Here is a 17,630-nt window from a genome sequence, read left to right as displayed (position 1 = left end):
CAGACTAAGAGAAATTCACAAAGACCTTGATGAACCAGAACATTCAGACCGGTATGGGGACACCACCCAGAAATCAGGGTTCAGTGCATTGTGCGCTGGATGGCAGGCAGGAGTGGGGCCCTGGGCGTGCTGATCCCTGGTGTCGTGGATTGCCCCCTTGGCACCTCCTGTTGGAGGTGTTCTGGGCACATCCCACTTGTAGGAGGCCCTGGGGCAGAACCAGAACACGCTGGAGAGATTACATATCTCATCTGGCCTGGGAACACCTTGGGGTCCCCCAGGAAAAACTGGAAAGCGATGCTAGGGAGACGGACGTCTTGGGTGTTTTGGTCTGCTGCCCCTACGACCCTGCCCCAGATAAGCGGATGAAAATGGATGGATGGACGGATGGATAGAAAGTTGAGACATTCCACTTAAAACTTAAAATGTAAACATAGTTTGACACAAGAGGAAAAGTCAGGGGATTACTAAAGTCAATAGGATTCATCCTCTGGGGACAGTGAATGTCTGCAAAATTTCATCAAGATTTTTTAATCCTGGACCGAAGTGGTTAACCAACCGACTCACTGACATTTCGACGCCGCTACAGCATGGCTAAATAAATCTACTAGATACAGCATCAAGACAAATGAGACAGATAAAACACATTTTTTCTATTTAATTAATATAAATCACTAATTGATATAAAATGTTAAAGAAATAAAAAAGGCTGAAGTTTGACTTCATTTACTTGACAATGCACGCATTAAGACAACAATGCACGCGTTAAGACAGTATACAGGCTTTACAGGCTTACTTACAGGCCTCTGGAGGAATAGAGTTCAGTATCTAGCAGATATTTTATTTGTTCTTTTAGCATTTGTATCTGTAAAGCTGAAGAAACCAAACATAGAACAGGTACATAATTCGATGTAAAATCCATGGTGATATACAAAAGGTTTGCAACAGAGTACCTTCAACTGGACGATATTTCAGGAAAAGAACAGTACCATCGATGCAGCTGTACAACTAAAAGTTACGGGGTTGGTGAGATCCCAAGATACTTGTTCTGACAGCATTGTAAACAGAGGTGCATGACACGCAAAGTAAAACATAACACTGCTCACTGTGAACACCGTTGAAAGTATGCATATTAAATTGGCAAGTTCAATTGGCAAGTTGACATCTTTTCCAAATGAATCCACCGTGATGCAAATGAACAATGCCTTACAATTAAAGAGTAAAGTGAAGTTGCTAATATGTTCAGACATTTTTTTTCCAAACTAAAAAATATGTCAAACAAAATCTGCAGTTCTAACAAAAGCGAGCCTACTCAAATGCCCAGGTAACAGTTTCTTCCTTGAAGAACATTGCTGCTAACAGTCCAGCTCCTATGTCGTTAAGTTGAATAGATAATTTCCTATTTCCAAGACCGTTGGCAGTCTCAGAAATGCCCGGTAAGCCATCTTTGGATGCCAAAATGTGTCCCGCCAAGTGTTTTAAAATAAATACTGGTTTGTGCCACTATAAGGGCACTGAACCCATCAAGTCTCTTGTCTTGTCAGATTTGTCTGGGATGGTCCACCCTCTGGATGTCTTCAAAGGCCTTTAGGTACGTCTGCCTCTTCTTCTCAAGGCAGGCTCAAATGTCTGTTTTGATTTTGTCCAGAGAGTTGTCGATCTTTGTGAGAGTCTTTTTTATGCGTAACGCTGTTAATCTGGCTGATGGATTCTGGTACCAGCACTCCTTCATGAGTTTAGCCATGGAGGTTAAAGTCTGAAATTAAAAGGAGAAATCATTCAATAAGCATGTGTCTTGTCAAGATTAGAACATAATTAAAATATTTCTGAATATCAAAAGCACATAGACTTGAATTATGTGCTATTTTCAGATGAATTAATTTTGTGTCTAAATAATGGGAACTTCAATTTTTGAAATTGGTCCAGAGGGCTGCAGTCAGCAGCCACGAAATAGGCTGCAACGCAACCACTTGGGGCATGAGCACACCGTCAAGTTAAGTCCACTAAAAGTGCTTGTTTTTGCCACTGACATTTATTCATGCTGTCATCATTCATCCTGTTGGGGGTTGCAGGGGGGCTGGAGCCTATCCCAGCTGACATTGGGCGAGAGGCGGGGTACACCCCGGACAGGTCGCCAGACTATCACAGGGCTGGCACATAGAGACAGACAACCATTCACACCTATGGGCAATTTATAGTCACAAATCAACCTAATCTGCATGTCTTTGGACATGGAGAAAACACACGCTGAGAGAACATGCAGGCTCCACACAGCTCCCCCACCCCAGGGTTTGAACCAGGAACCCTCTTGCTTTGAGGTGACAATGCTAACCACTGCAACACGGTGCCGCCGCCATTGTAAAATACACTTCATTCAAAGTCGACAGTAACAAAGTGAAACTCAATAAAACTGTCTTGGTTTATTTTTTCACTTTTCCATCAATCATCACTCTGATTTGCTTGAAATAACCCCTTAATTCACCCAGTCACATATGAAAATATGCTGCCTCTTTATACGCTAAAATTACAGTTTATTTAAAAGGAGTCTGGTGGGTTTGGTGATAGCACTTTCAGGGCTGTTTCTTGTTAAGCTATAATTACCACCTTGCGGTTGTCTGCCTTTGTGAAACACTGTCTGTCTGTGAGAACAAAGATGCTTCACACGCATCTTTTTCAAGGTGGACGCTGAAGATAAGCGTCACAAATTCAGCATATTCAGTATGTCTCCCCACCTGTTCTTGAGTTATGACGTCGAATAATGGCCGAAAAAGTGTTTTTGGAGAACATTAGCATGTCACTGTGAAGATGACCTTTGACCTTTCAGATATAGAATGGCAACACTTCATCATTTTATCCTATTAGATGTTTTTGTGAAATACTGTCATAATTAGCGTATTCATTCCTGAGTTGTGACCAAAAACATGTTTCATGATGTCACAGTGACCTTGGCCTTTGGCCACCAAATTCTCATCAATTCACTCTTGAGTCCAAGTGAACATCTGTGCCAAATTCAAAGAAACTACCTCAAGGCATTCTTGAGATATTAAATTCAAGAGACTGAGATGGACAAGTTCACAGTGACCTTGACCTTTGACCACAAAAATCGAATCACTTTATAGTTAAGTCCAAGTGGATGTTTGAGCCAAATTTGGAAAAAAAAAAAAGAAAAAATCCCTGAGGATGTTCCTCAAATATAGCATTTATGAGAATGAGACAGCCAAGGTCACAGTGACAGTCACAAGAATGGGACGAACAGATGGACAACCTGGAAACATAATGCCTCCGGCCACGGCTTTTACCAGAATGGAGGCATCACAATAAGGATATTATTCTGTCTATCTCAGTAGGGACATAGACAGTAAGGTTGTCAGACACTTACACTCTGAACCTTCCAGTGGGAAAAACAAGCACTTGTAGGGGACATGAAATGACAGTGCAAACATCCCCGAGTGGTCTCACTGCAGCCTGTTTTGCAGCTGCCGCCTGCAGCCCTCTTGCTCAATACTTGACCAATTTCAAAAATTGTTGTTTCCACTTAGAAACAGAAACATGGGAAAATAGTGTCCAGGTTTAAAACCACAGTTGACCTTTAATAACAGTATGAATATCACTCTTACCGGGTCTGAAAACCATCTGTTTGGGATGTTGGGCCTCTGCTGATCCACACACACAACCTTCTTCATATCCTCGAAACTGGGATCACTTGGGACCACGTCATGAAATGGTGGCTTGTAGTCTTCCACGATGCCTGCAGGTAGAGCAAAGCACGCAGCAAATCACTCTCAAGATCACATCACTCTAAAGTGTTGAAAAGTTATATTGACAAATGACAGGCACATAAAGCACATATAAATAAAAAAATCATGTTGTGGTATGGCTATTTTATCCATAACTTGCTCTCAAGTGCAGCCGTGGGACAAAACAGAGGTATGAGGTTACTGTGTCGGGGTTAAATCAATATCTTAAATGCTGCTGAAAGCCCAGTTCCTACTATAAAGTGATAAACCCATTTGACAGTGGATGGAGGAAGCAGGATTTATTTCACAAAAGATGCCTCTGGCAGACCACAGACAGTGGATGTTGAAGTGTGTATCGAGGCCAAATCTATCTGTCAATAGCAGAGGAGCTTTTACTTAGTCCGCGTTAACGCAATGGTTCCGTTAATTCTGAAAAGAACCACATGTTCACGACGATATCTTATTGCTGTAAATGTAAAGAACACATAAACAACACCATCTTTAAAAAGACAACAATGAAACAGGACTATGTTGTGTAAAACATGCACTGACCATTGCTGACTGTCCTCCTGGCGATCTCCCACAGGACGAGGCCCAGGGCCCAGATGTCCACTCTCTTGTAGGACTCAAAACAGTCCATCTGGATGGAGTCGTCGAGCACTTCAGGGGCCATGTAGCGCTTTGTGCCCACTTTAGGGTTGTTCCCCACATCTAACTCGTTGGTGTCTTGAAAATGCATGACCGCCAGACCTAGCATGAAAACACAACTCACGTATGAAAATACATGCAAATACATATTGATACGTGTCTTAAACTCAGATTTAAGTTGAGCACAGATAAACTTTTGTATATGAAAACTGCCTTCTGGTGTCAAACTCTGCACATACATCATCCTGCACAGTGAATCTCAGACACCTATAGTGAAAACAAAACACCAGACTCACTCTATCAGCTGATTTAAATGCTGAAAAACACTACTTGTTTGATGTAAACAACCCTGTTGCCACATGATGTACCTCTAACATAGGAACAACTCGCTTGGGAGACAAACAACTGCTACTGTTTGTCAAGACACCAAAATGCGTCATCCGGAGCAGAATGTGTCACATCGAGCCCGTAAACATGCCAGGCCAGTCACCAGGTTATGGCCCGTACCTGAATTAGTTTTTACTCAAGCATCTGCAAATGGAACATTGGTGTATTAGATAAAGTGGCTCGAGTTCTTCTAAATATGTTTTTGATTAAGGACCCGGAGGTACATCTAAGTAGCGATGGTTCTTCTCAAATTAACGACAAATGTGGCTTAGTGGATAGATGTGAGTGGAGTGATATTACTGCAGATGCACCTCTTATGCAATACCCATGAACAACAACTTTCGTTCCACCCCTTCACTCCCTTTAAAGCAGCTAAAATCATCTTACGCTTATGATGTATCAATTTGTATGAGCTCTTTGTTAAAGCCTTGTGTACACAGAGGAAAAGATTCAAACCCAAGACTCAGGCTGTGTCCGAAATTCCATGCTAGCATGCTATTTAGAATGCTAAAGTGTGTCCAAAACCTTAGTATGATACAAACAGTACATTTATTACATGCTATTTCCAGTAAAATATCACGATATGCAAACACTGGTGTGTATGCTGGTATAAATATCCCAAAATGCAATGCAGTAGACAACAACGTTCATAACAGACAATGGTAGACAGCAACCATGACAGCTCTGTAACATCATTAATGCTTCATTTCCAGTGTATGTATAGACCTTTTTGTTGCTACTCTGTTGCTAAGGCAACAGCTTTGGGCCCTGTTAACTTCCTGTCAGCCTCTGCATTAACAAACATCCCAACAGGAAATACAAAGGGACCCATGTAGAATGTTTATGTTGTCAAGTTTGAAATGGTCCATAAGATTTCACTTTGCAAAGTGCAGTAATAAAAAGTTGAGGTTGGCATGAGTTACCAAGGTTATATGTCTTCAACAGGCAAAAAGGCTTTTAGGGAAGTGACATGATAATTACAGCTTGATATGTCGGAAAAAATACATACTCCTGTTCATTCACACAAGAGCATGTTGAATGATAGCACACATATTGGGTATGTAGTGTATAGTATGCGACTTCGGCCACAGCCTCAGTGCTTATAGTAGCTGCACTATTCAATTTGATATTCTAATTGTTTTATGCTTATATTAATACACATTTCAGCAAAATTCTGCCTGATATTCTGTATCATTAGAAACTCTGGAATCTCCAGTAGATGTTAAAATACATTTTACTATCTACAATCTAGAGAAATAGACACAAATAGAAACTGCGTATTGATAATATACATGTGTCGGTCTCCTTACCGAGGTCAGCAATGCAGCACTGTCCGTTCTTTTTAACCAGTATGTTTTTGCTCTTGAGGTCTCGGTGGGCGATGGCCGGTTTGCCCTGAGTGCCGAAGATCTCAACATGGAGGTGCGCCAGGCCACTCGCAATGGAGAGCGCCATGCGGAGGCAGTTGGATGCATCGAGGGTGCTGAGTTGAAGGTAGTCATACAAGGAGCCCATCTCATGGAAGTGAGTGATCAGCCACAACTGGGTGCTGGAGTTCCTGGAGGTCATGTCTGAAGCTATGAAGCCTGAATAAAGAGTATCAATGCAATTAATAAAAAAGCGTTGACATGCACACACACTGTAGTATGTGTTTGAAATGTCTGCAGTATTTCTTAAAAGGACAGATGAATATATTATAATCTTTAAATAGATAAATAATTTAAAGGGACAGTTCACCCCAAATCAATCTGTAGTGCTTTTTATTAGTGTAGACTGTTTTAGTGTGAGCTGCCCAATGTTGGAGATATCGACCGTAAAGATGTCAGCCGTCTCTTTAATATAGAGCTAAAGAAGGCCGATATCCCCGACACTTGGCAACTCACACCAAAACATCCCAGACTGATAAAAGGCACTACATGTGATAGGAAGGGTTAGTTAGGGTTAATATGTTTAATTTTGGGGTGAAATGTCCCTTTTAGCTTCAGAGCCTCTTGATTTTTTTGTCATATGTTATGTCCTGCTGTAGTCAATGGAATTATAGAAAGCAATTAGGAATATAAAAACACATAGTATGGTCCAGTAGCCATTCTCACAGTTCACTGAGCCTTTATACATGACATATGGTACATACCCAGGATGTTCTCGTGTCTCAGCAGCACCGTGTTGTAGATTTCAGTCTCTCTGAACCAGGACTTCTCGTCTCTGGAGGAAAAGATTTTCACGGCGACACTCTCTCCCTGCCACTGACCCCTCCACACTTCACCATAACGGCCCTTACCTGGCGGGCGAAAAAATGATGGGAGAAATGACCAAACAGCACACAGAAAGTGAGTTAAAAAATCAGCCTGAGGGATGTGTTTACCACAATGTGCTGCTTTACTAAATAATTTCAATACTATCATGTCAGAATTAGCATTATTTAATCTGATCTAGTCTTTCTGTGGGGACTTTCCAGCAACAACAAATTGTAATAAGGTTCACTGCATGCTGGCTGGCAGATAGCAGATAAAGCCTCTGAGTGGCAGATGTAGAAAGGCAAACATTTTGCAGCTTTAGCCCCACAACAAAGCTGAAAATAACGTGGGTACTGAAACTACATTTATCTGATGGCCAATAAAGTAATCCTATATAAATGCTAATGTCGCTGTGGCTACTTGATGTGTAGACAGACAAAAACTTTGTAAACTGGTAATGTGGTGGTGTCTCTGTAAATGTCAGATTTTTGTTGCTGCCCCCTAATGGCCACAAATTATTTCATGCACATTTAATTTGATTTTCTTGGATAGTTTGAATTCAAATCCTCAAGAGGAATGGGTTGAGTTTTTATTTCAACTTAGGTGACTTAATCCTCAACACTGATAGTTGCGGCATCATGTTTGTCCATATGGTCCAAATAGGTCTGCTGTTGATCATATTTTCCTGACACTTAACATACTACAATCTCAAAACTAACATTTGTGCAATATTTTGGCTCCAGGGACTTGAACTGCTGGAACATTCATTCTTGCTCAATCTCAGAATATCCTCACAGCACTGGCCGGTTTTGCAACCCAGATATTTATTTCAAATGGATTTATTCCTTGTGGATAAAGTACTTGTATTGCATGTTTTGTACAGTCTCTGAAAATGTTCAGGTCAGAAAAGAGAGTGTATTAGTATTGGTAAAAAATGTGAACCAGGAGGTCCAGTTTGACGGGTTTTTAGACAACAAGATGCTACACAGTGAGTGTACACCAAGCGGAGGTCCACCTTCAGTCAATGTCAGGCCAATGGAGTATCTGTCACCCTAGTTTTGGGATGTGTCCTGCACCCTTGGCACTTGTCAGGCCTTATTGACTTTTTTTGGGCAATTTGACATGTTGAATTGGCGTTTGAAATTGGAAGAGCCGATCAGCGAATGAAATCACTCTAACTGGCAGACAAACGACTAAAGTCAAGAGGAAGTGAGACTGAAACAAACTTGACTTATGAGGTAAGTTTTTTTTGCCCTGACTTCTTTAACAGAATGGGTTCATAGCAATTTGTGTTGTTGTTCACAAGCACACAGTAAAAACACTTTGTTCTTTTAACATCAGGTTGTGTTGTTAATGTGCTAACTGGCTAACTAGCATCCTGTCCGCCTTCCGGTTGCCCCTTTTTAATGACAAACACAGACTACCGCCACCTGCTGGTGTGGAGAGTTATTTCCTCTCATGCAGGTCTAGAATGTACATACTAGTTGGCAGTTCACTGTAGTCTTTGTGGTGTGTTCAAGTGCAGCTTTTTGCAACAGTCGACCGTCATTGCCACTAGTTCTTTGGCGTTGGTTTGCTGTGGGTTTTTACCCTCCTTCAAGGGACAATTTACAACTCTGGTAAGTTATTAAAGCATTAATAATTCACACTTCTGTCAAGACGTGAGGTAAACAATGCTACAAAGTATTCTATCTGATATATATGTCCTTAAACATACTGTATTTGTCCAGCGCAAGCCCCTATTACACTGTCTCTTTAAGGCAGGAATATCGCACTGTCGCCATTCTCATGTAAGGTATGATCGCGAAATGGGGGGACAGAGATGTCTCACCACTGAGCTGGGAACAGAGGTGGGAACAGAGGTGGGAACAGACAGAAGCAATATCTGTATAAATGAAACAGCCAGCAGAACAGGATCATGGGCTGCACAGGTGTGACGTTGTGACTATAACCTCTTTTTCCACCGCAGGATCTTTTATCATTTACCCAGGATTTTGAAAAACCTTGGTGCATTTCCACCGAAATTACCCGGGGAAATTTTTTTTCCTCACCCCCCAAACTTTCCCTGAAAAAAGAACCTAGTAGGGGGGTAGGACTTTTCAGATTCCACGGAATTCTTGAGGGGCAGGGCTGTCTGCTGAAGAACGCTGATTGGTGAAACACACTTGCAGCCTTCCGCACTTCTATGTCAATGTGGCTGTAAACTTTATTTCATTTCAACAAACTTCACTTCGTTTGTGTTTTGATTAAGGGTGGGTACCAAAACCCGGTACGAAATAGTAGTATTGTGTACCATAGTACACAAACCACACAGATTTCCAGCAATTCTTTTACCCAGGTAAATAAATTCCTGGAAATAAAAGTTCCTGGAAATGTTGGTGGAAAAGGGGCTATTGTGTAAGATGAGCTGCAGTGTGTTGCCAAAAGGTGTACGGCTGCACTGAAGCTTAACTTGAGCCAGTGCCCCCCTGTGTCAGCACAGTGTGAGTTCCTCATTGAAATGAATGAGGAGGCAAAGTTTTCTGAGGCGGTGCTATTGTCAATATGAAAACGACCTTTAACAGGGCACTTACTTACCCACACACTCATTCAGCGTGATCTGTCGTGCAACAGTTCTCTGGACGAGGAAAGGGAGTCCTGAGCCACTTCCTGACGTACAGGAATGATCCAGAAGATCCTGGCAGAGAGAAAAACAGAAACAAAGAGTAAAGGGTTTGTATATTTACATGTGTGTTTATATTTTCAAGTGAGCTGGCTGAATGAAAACCTTCCCAAAGGAATCCTGTGGCTGCAGCCTAAAAATGATGAAATACGGAGCATCTGGGACTCAGATGGAGACTAATACAAGCAGGCCGCCTTTGATGTGGCACCCACATGGGATAGAGGGGGGCACGCAGTGTGTGTACGAGGATATTGTGTGTGTGCGTGTGTTTGTGTGTGGGTGTGTGTCTGTGCTGGAGGTGCAGGGTGCCCCCTGCTGAGTAAACAACAGAAGTGCCACCCCCTCCCTGATGACTGGTGTGGGCGCTGGAGATTTTATCTAATCCAAGGGCCAGACTCCAAAACAGGCGCAATGCTGCTAAGCCTTTTATTTTTATCTCAGCTATAAGACATGCAGCGTCCCGGCGCTGACACAGGAGGGCAGTGCGCAGCAACAGAGCCGGCAGCTGCTGGGCAAAACAAACGACTAAACTGGGAGGGGAGGATGAGGATTGAAAACAACAGAGAAGAGTGATGCCTCAGATAAACAGATGCATAATGCAAGAGCTGCCTGAGAGACAATTTGGAATCACAACACAGGAATGCAAGACAGAGGCCATAAAATGAATGATGAGTTGCTCTGCGGAGAGTTTAAATCCCTCTCTTTGGTACAGGAGGATTGTTTTTAGCAGGGTATATTTGGGCCAGGCCGTTAAGCGGCAGAATGCAATCAGAACGAAGCAATATCATCATAATCAGAGACGACTTCTGGGCAGCAGGCTGCAGAGGGACGACCACATGTGTTTCAGTCCGATTTGCTTTTCACAGCCACACCACTGTTCATAATATCCTTTCTCATGGTGCTGCCAAGCACTTTTTAATTATGCTGAAACAAACATTCTGTGGCTCCATATTTGGGCTTTCCATTGCCAAGTGCATTGATGGACTTTGGAAATGGCTTGAAAGAGAGCCAAAATCAACTATTTCTTTTTCTCTCACACATAAACACACAAATGATCACACTTTAACAGTTGGACATGTTATTTACAAGTTTTATAATTAAAGATAAATGAGATAATGTGGGGTTTAGAGTTTAAACATGCTTATGGGAAGAGATTCTACGCTCCATAACAGCTGAAAACCTTAACTACAGATGTGAAATGAATGCATTCAATAAAAAATAAACACAGTAATGTATCTTTATGTACAATGTTTGTTTGTGTGAGGATATAGAATCACAAAAGCGACAGTAACAGCCGTGTATTTTGTCGGAGTTAAGGCTCGACCGTGAGCAGTTTCTGCAGAACCTGATTATACAGTGTGTGAGCCAGTGACTGTGCAGGGTTGTCTCTCAGGCTGAACGCTAACCACAGGACTCCACCTAAACTCTGGGATCAGTTTAGCGGGCCTCAAAAACACCAACCGCTCCGCAGAAAACTTACAATCCACGCTTGAGCGGAGAGGAAAATAAATAGCAAAAGACATTCCTCCAACAGACGGGGAAAATCACTGAGAAGATTCAAAACAAGTTTCAGAGTTGAGTTCCAGCAACAGCACCACCCACCTACACACACTCACGAACACACACACATACATTTCATTTCATGAATATGCAGCCACTATGCATTGTTTTAAATGTTTTTACATAAGAATTACCCAATACTCTTGAGATTACGATCTGGGAGGTACACAAAGGAGTGAATTTAATCATTTTTGGAGACAGGCGTTGCACATGTTGACCTGACAATGACACTAAGCACTATAATATATTAAGGCTTAAACTTTACCTGTGTGTTTATACAGTGCATCTATCCAGACTTTCATGAAAAAAAAAGGTTTTGGGGATTTTTTGTGCCCCCTTTTTTTTTATTTATTCCTTAAATGTTTTTGCTCCCATCATAAAGTGAGTGCTTTGTCCATGAGGTGTGATGGTTGATGCTGAAGGAGAAAAAAATGCTTTCTTTGAACTTTGAACCCCCATGTTGTCTTCAATTCAGTGTTTGTGCCATGTTTGGGTTAATCACAGCATATAAGACTTAAACCCTTGATTACAGTGCCACCACATGACCGCCTTGATCACAAATCTGGATTAAAAAGAGGCAAACAAGGTTTATCGAGCCATCGTGTCTCTATTGTATATCAACTAGTGATAATGGCGCAAATGTGTACAAAGACGAGGTGGAAGTCCCCACTAATCCCACAGCGTTTGAACTCATCAGCTGAATCAACTCAGTCAGTACAATACATCATTTTGGAAAGGGATTTTCCCATCTCTGTTGTTGGTATATATTCGCAGTGCTGTGTGACTTTAAAAACTCTGTGATTCAAGAAAGAGCCACCAGACCACCCATGATAAATAAACAAGCTTGGATCATGTATCATTCTCAAAATGTTCTTTTAAATACATTTTTAATGTTTTGTTTTGCTGTAAAATGTTTGTTTTCACTGAACTAACGTTTTAATTTTGCTCAAGTTCACATCCATATTGTATTGTATGTATTGTATTGTGAAAATACTTGTACTGCATATGGTGAATGATTACACATATTGGGCCTTCGCCTGCTCTGTAAAAAGGCAGATGTCTTGTTAAGTATTCTAAAAGCTTTTTTCCTGATCCCGATACAAGTGATTTAATATTATATAATCTTTCACCGAGCATTGAACTTACATAATACAGCTGTGCTCACACCACACATGTCAGATACATCAAGATAATAAAGCCAACACATTTAAGCTATTGTTTCCCTCATGCCCTAATGACACTGTTTTTAACTAACTCTGCAAGTCGGCGTTATTTACTTATTAAAACTTCTTTCACACAGCAGACTTTTTCACTAGAGGTCAATTAAAACACCTACAGTATATTGCGCAGAGCAAAAGAAGTGGGTTAAAATAAAGGACTGGAATTCCATTTTAATATTCAACATACTACTCAATTAAATTGTGCCTCGAGCAGCTCTTATGCCGCTCTTTCTAATGATGTTGGGAGGCATCCTCCTACATGGTCTCCACCTACTCACCGCCAGAGTGCTCTCCCCCACGTTGGATGCTATGAGGCCATCTATAGTTCCATATTCTGCGTCTCGTGATGTTAGTCTCTCCATTTGGTTGTTGTGGATGCGTCTGAACACCAGGATAGCGATAGCCGAGAAGATGATGAGGACGATGATGGGCGCCACGATGACAATAGCCAGTGTGGTCACGCTGTAGCTGGACAGCTCATCAGCTGTGAGGGGAGAGAAAACGTGAGACTTTTCTTCAGAATATCAGGTCATCACTTTTGGATATGTTTTAGAACACAAAATAAAGCTTGCTTTTTAAGGATTAAATTTGGCTTGTATTTGTCAGAAGATTTGAGAGCTTCAGTAAACAACAGATGGGAGCGTCCACTGAAGCAATGATTCAAGAAAAGGTGATCCTAACTATGTAAGTTGGAGGGAAAACTTTTTCTTTGCTGTGGGTTTTTCCTCTGACTGGACCACACACACACTGACACAAATCACAGGTTTGCAGCTCTCTGCAGACCTTCAGAAGAAACCAGTTGAGGGTGGGGGTGCACGTAGAGCACACATGCGCTTAAGCATTCGCTCTCTCACACACACAAAGTGGATCTCATCAAGTCAGCAGAGGCGAGCCTGAATAAGTGACCACCATTCACACTTTCCAAACATTCCAAGGGAAAGACTGCTCAGCTCTGCCGGCAGCACAGACAATGATCCCCTTTTCTCAACTCGAATAATGGCCCGTTTCTCCCAAATACACATAACCAGCTCACTAGACTCAAACCAAACACACAGGCTGAGGTGCATTTAGCTAGACTTAAAAGATCCAGTGTGTAGGATTAATGGCATCTAGCAGTGAGGTTGCCAAACTTAAACTCATGTATGAAGCGTGTAGGAGAACTACAGTGGCCGATGCGAAAACGCAAATGACCCTTTCTAGAGTCAGTGTTTGGTTTGTCTGTTCTGGGCTACTGTAGAACAAAATGGCGGACTCCGTGGAAGAGGATCTGCTCTGTATGTAGGTATAAATGGCTCATTTTAACAAGAGATGGATGCAGCTCGACATGTCTGCTGCAGAGGGCATCTGTTATAATCAACAGAAGCTGCTGTATTGACCATGAAAGCCATGCTTACATCCAAACCCCTGCTGTAAGGTAATGAAAACATAACGATTCCTTTTTTTACATACCACGAGAACATTAAATTCAACTTTATCCAATGGTCATTTTTACCAAAGAAAGCTTGAACGCATCATCATGTAATTCAGTGCAACCGCTATCAGCAGTTCATTACCGCTAACAGCTAACGTTAATTAGCTCTCCTCCCATGTCAACACGGATTTGTTTCTCACGATGTAGCTTTATCAGGGTAACATGAAGGTGCATCTCCTGTCATGTTGATAGTGAGTTTACTGCAGTTTACTTGCTGCTGTCCCGACAGCATCTTGAGGAAGATCACTGTTCATCCCAAATATGTTTTCTATTGTCCCCGAGATGACTGGACACTGTTAGTGTCGAGCCCTGCTTTTTAGCCTGAACAAGATTGATGTCATACAGCGGAAAAACATCCGCCACTGACATTGGTAAATGTCATCTTGTTTTGACAGTCAACAAGGCAAATACCGGCAGATACTAAAGTGGGGCTGATAAATCTGTGCATCCCTAGAAAACATATGAAAATTATATACCACTTCTGCCAACAGATGCCCCAAGACATGTTGTTACGAGACAGTATAGGTCTGCAACACTGTGAAAATGGTTGTGCTTCCAGTTAATCCGGGTAAACATAAAGATTTATAATTTTCTAATTTTATCTATCTCTGATCTAATCCCCGAATGCAAAGTCTTAGGTTTTGTTTCAGACCTGAATAGGGAAACAAAGGGTTTGGGGGTCCTCTGTCAGAAAATTCTGAGCATCAAACATGTAATCTTTTTATCTATCTACCTATTTGTGCACCTTCTGCAGTAATTTGTGGTGTAAATGTCTTCCATTTTGTTAAAACAAATGTCCTCTTAAATGTCCTTACTTAAATGTCTTCATTGGAGGTGACAAATGCACGCTCTAAATTTTGAGGTGGACATTTCCCGTGTCCCCCCAAAATCTATGCCTATGTCCAAATGTACAATCAAAAGATACAGCTATGGTGTTTTAGGCATAAATATTAATCCATAAAATATAATCTAAAAGACCGCTGTAGAGAGAAAGTCAAGGTGAAAGAAACAAAAAGGGCAACAACAACAACAACAACAGCTATATGTATAGATGCCTGCCTCTCCTTTCATTCCCAGGTGGCTTCACCCTCTGGGCTCTTGTCAGCCAGCTCTGACAGCCTCCAAGAGGACAGAGGGGAAGTGGACCGTGACTAAATAATATTCAAAACCTCCCTTTGGTTGCCCACTGTCTCCCCCATTTCTGTTTCATAAGGTGCCAGGAGTGTGACCACACAGAGGTGTAACCCAGGCCAACAGAAACCATCCAGAACAGCCGTGGCAGATGATTTCACAGTCGATGACGTCGTCCTCTCAGTGGAGAATGATAGAGAGGAATAAATGTGTGTTACTTTATCTAAAACAGTCATAACTAACCCACATGGTCATTCCTATTCTGAGTAGATGAAATCTAGGCAGCACTGGTACACAGTTCAATTCTGAAATCAACAGATGGAGCTCTTGAGCATCTTTGACAGAAATGTACAGAACAAAGCATTCTGGGTACAACAGCAGCGTACCTTTGACAGGCAGCTCCACAGTGCTGTTCATGTTACACAGGTGCCCCTGGCAGCACTCCACAATCTGGTCTCGGGAAGGTGGGGTCTTGCAGGTCATCGTGCTCTGCTCATAGATCTTGAAGCAGCCTTTTTGGTACACCAGGGAGCCGGCGCTGAGTGCTAGAGAGGAGAAACACTGGTGGCCTGTGCAGCGATTCTTTTCACATGAGCTGCCCTCACACACACACAGATGCTCCTCCTTGATCAGGGGCTTCACTTCCTCCTCTGCAAAAGATTTGGGAAGAGGACATGGCTGGTAAATAAGAGATCAATAAAGGTCTGATATTACGCTCATTTTCAGGATCATACTTGTATTTTGAGTTTCTACTAGCAGTGTTGAAAGGCTTACTTTTTAAACATATTCCACTGCAGATTACTGACTACATGCCCCAAAACGTAATTAGTAACATATTCCATTAGATTAGTCAAACTAAGAAAAGTAATACTTTGGATTAAGTCAAAATCATCTTGCTGAATTCATTGGTCTGGGTCTCATATTTTCATTTCAAAACAAACAACGGTGTCCTCGCTGTGCATCTCCTTGTCCATTGTCATGTGGCAGGTGCGCTGCACACACATTAAAAATCTGTTCATGGAAAATTTTACACCTTGTCCACAGCAAGTGAGCGGCGCTCTCACAATGAATCTGTTAAATATACACTTCTGATACATCATGTCCACAAACCACCAAGGCAACCTATCAGCTGTGCACTCGACTGGAGACGTAACCACTTAAAAATGGAATTGAGCTTTCTATGTCTTCATATTTGTACTTTTTAAACAGCAAACACACATTTTATATTCTGATATTTACTGGAAATGACTTACAATACAGCCAACAGGAAGTAGCCTGTTATTAGCGATGGTGATTTACCAGAAACTTTCAGCTCCCTGGTGATCTCTCTCCAGCCTGCTGCCACTTTACTAAGGATTTTTTAAATGTAATGAAGGGATGTTGTGTAGATAATTCCTCATTTTAACTTCATGAATCAGCGGTTCCCTGTCCATTGTGGAGGTTTCAAAGCGAGAGACAGGAATAAATAGAAAAAGGGTGTCTTACTACGAATCAGCTCAAAACCGCGGCGCAGAAACTGATGCTTCGTCACGTTGCATTCAGGTAGGACACGATGGTAAAATATATTAAAAAACAACAACAACAACAACAAAGTAATCCCTTCAAGTAATCAATTTTTAAAGACATTAACTGTATTCAGAATACCACCAATTTAAAGTGTTTCTGTACCAGAAAACAGTTACTCATATGGTTAAAGAAAAACACTTTATTTTCCTCATACTGTCTTTGCTGGAACACCTGTATTCACCCTCTGTCTGAAACGCTCCGTATTAGCACCTGTCTCTTTAAGCCCCTCCTCTATTGAAAAAGCCCAGTCTGCTCTGATTTGTCAGTGTTTCTGGGTGTGCCGCATCTGCACTCTCTGCGTCTCTGCACCATCATGAAACCACCACCTTCTACCTTTATAGCCCATTTCACTGGAACCGCATAGGCAACAGCTTGGGTTCATGTCCGCTCAGCTGAAGTAATTTACATATGCTGCATTCCAATAACCTCGAAAGTCGGATGTCTGAGCTGGGAATGACATCACACCCATGTTGACTGCATTCAAGTACAGGTTAGAAAACCAAGATGTCGTTGGCAATACCTTTTCTAGCCAGGTTAGCCATTGTTAGCATTACCAGTACACAACAACACACTACGCTGCACTTCGCACATACGAACACTATAACGGCATGTCCACAGATAGAACGCCCATGTGCCAATGAACAGTACATTACTACAATTCGCTACTGTTGATGTGCAGAGCAGCCATGTTGGATTTTGAGATAGGGGTTGGTGAGGTTCCTCAGAGACAGACATCCGACTTCAGGGGCGTTACAATTGAAATTTGTGACTGGGAACTCGGAAATTCTGACTTCCCAGTGCGAGTGGAGCGCGCAAATATAATGCAAATCATTCCAACAAGTAACACATGGGGACCCATTAAAGGGAAATTTCGGTTTATTTCAACCTGTCTCCTATCGGCCTAAATTTGTTTCAAGTGACTAGTGACATAAAAATAATAGTTAGCATGTTAGCCGTTAGCCTAGATACAGCCGGGGTGCATAGTAGCGTCAGACCTGTTAAAACGTAAGTGAA

The 17,630-nt window shown here is 41.8% G+C and overlaps 1 protein-coding gene across 1 annotated transcript in view; it reads right to left on the bottom strand.

The window, feature by feature from the left end:
- Positions 1-563: 563 nt before the first annotated feature.
- Positions 564-17,630, bottom strand: part of LOC126393131 (activin receptor type-1-like) — a 36,980-nt gene continuing 19,913 nt past the window's right edge. The window contains exons 5-12 of the mRNA XM_050049013.1: positions 15,437-15,700; positions 12,727-12,932; positions 9,584-9,683; positions 6,904-7,050; positions 6,083-6,358; positions 4,290-4,487; positions 3,618-3,748; positions 564-1,756 (exon numbers count right to left, since the gene is read on the bottom strand). Of these exons, the coding sequence (XP_049904970.1) occupies positions 1,622-1,756; positions 3,618-3,748; positions 4,290-4,487; positions 6,083-6,358; positions 6,904-7,050; positions 9,584-9,683; positions 12,727-12,932; positions 15,437-15,700 (1,457 nt within the window). The 3' untranslated portion in view covers positions 564-1,621. The remainder of the gene's footprint in view (positions 1,757-3,617; positions 3,749-4,289; positions 4,488-6,082; positions 6,359-6,903; positions 7,051-9,583; positions 9,684-12,726; positions 12,933-15,436; positions 15,701-17,630) is intronic.

This window comes from Epinephelus moara, chromosome 7, assembly GCF_006386435.1.
Source record: "Epinephelus moara isolate mb chromosome 7, YSFRI_EMoa_1.0, whole genome shotgun sequence".
Lineage (NCBI taxonomy): Eukaryota > Metazoa > Chordata > Actinopteri > Perciformes > Serranidae > Epinephelus > Epinephelus moara.
This window is presented reverse-complemented; position numbering and strand designations above follow the sequence as displayed.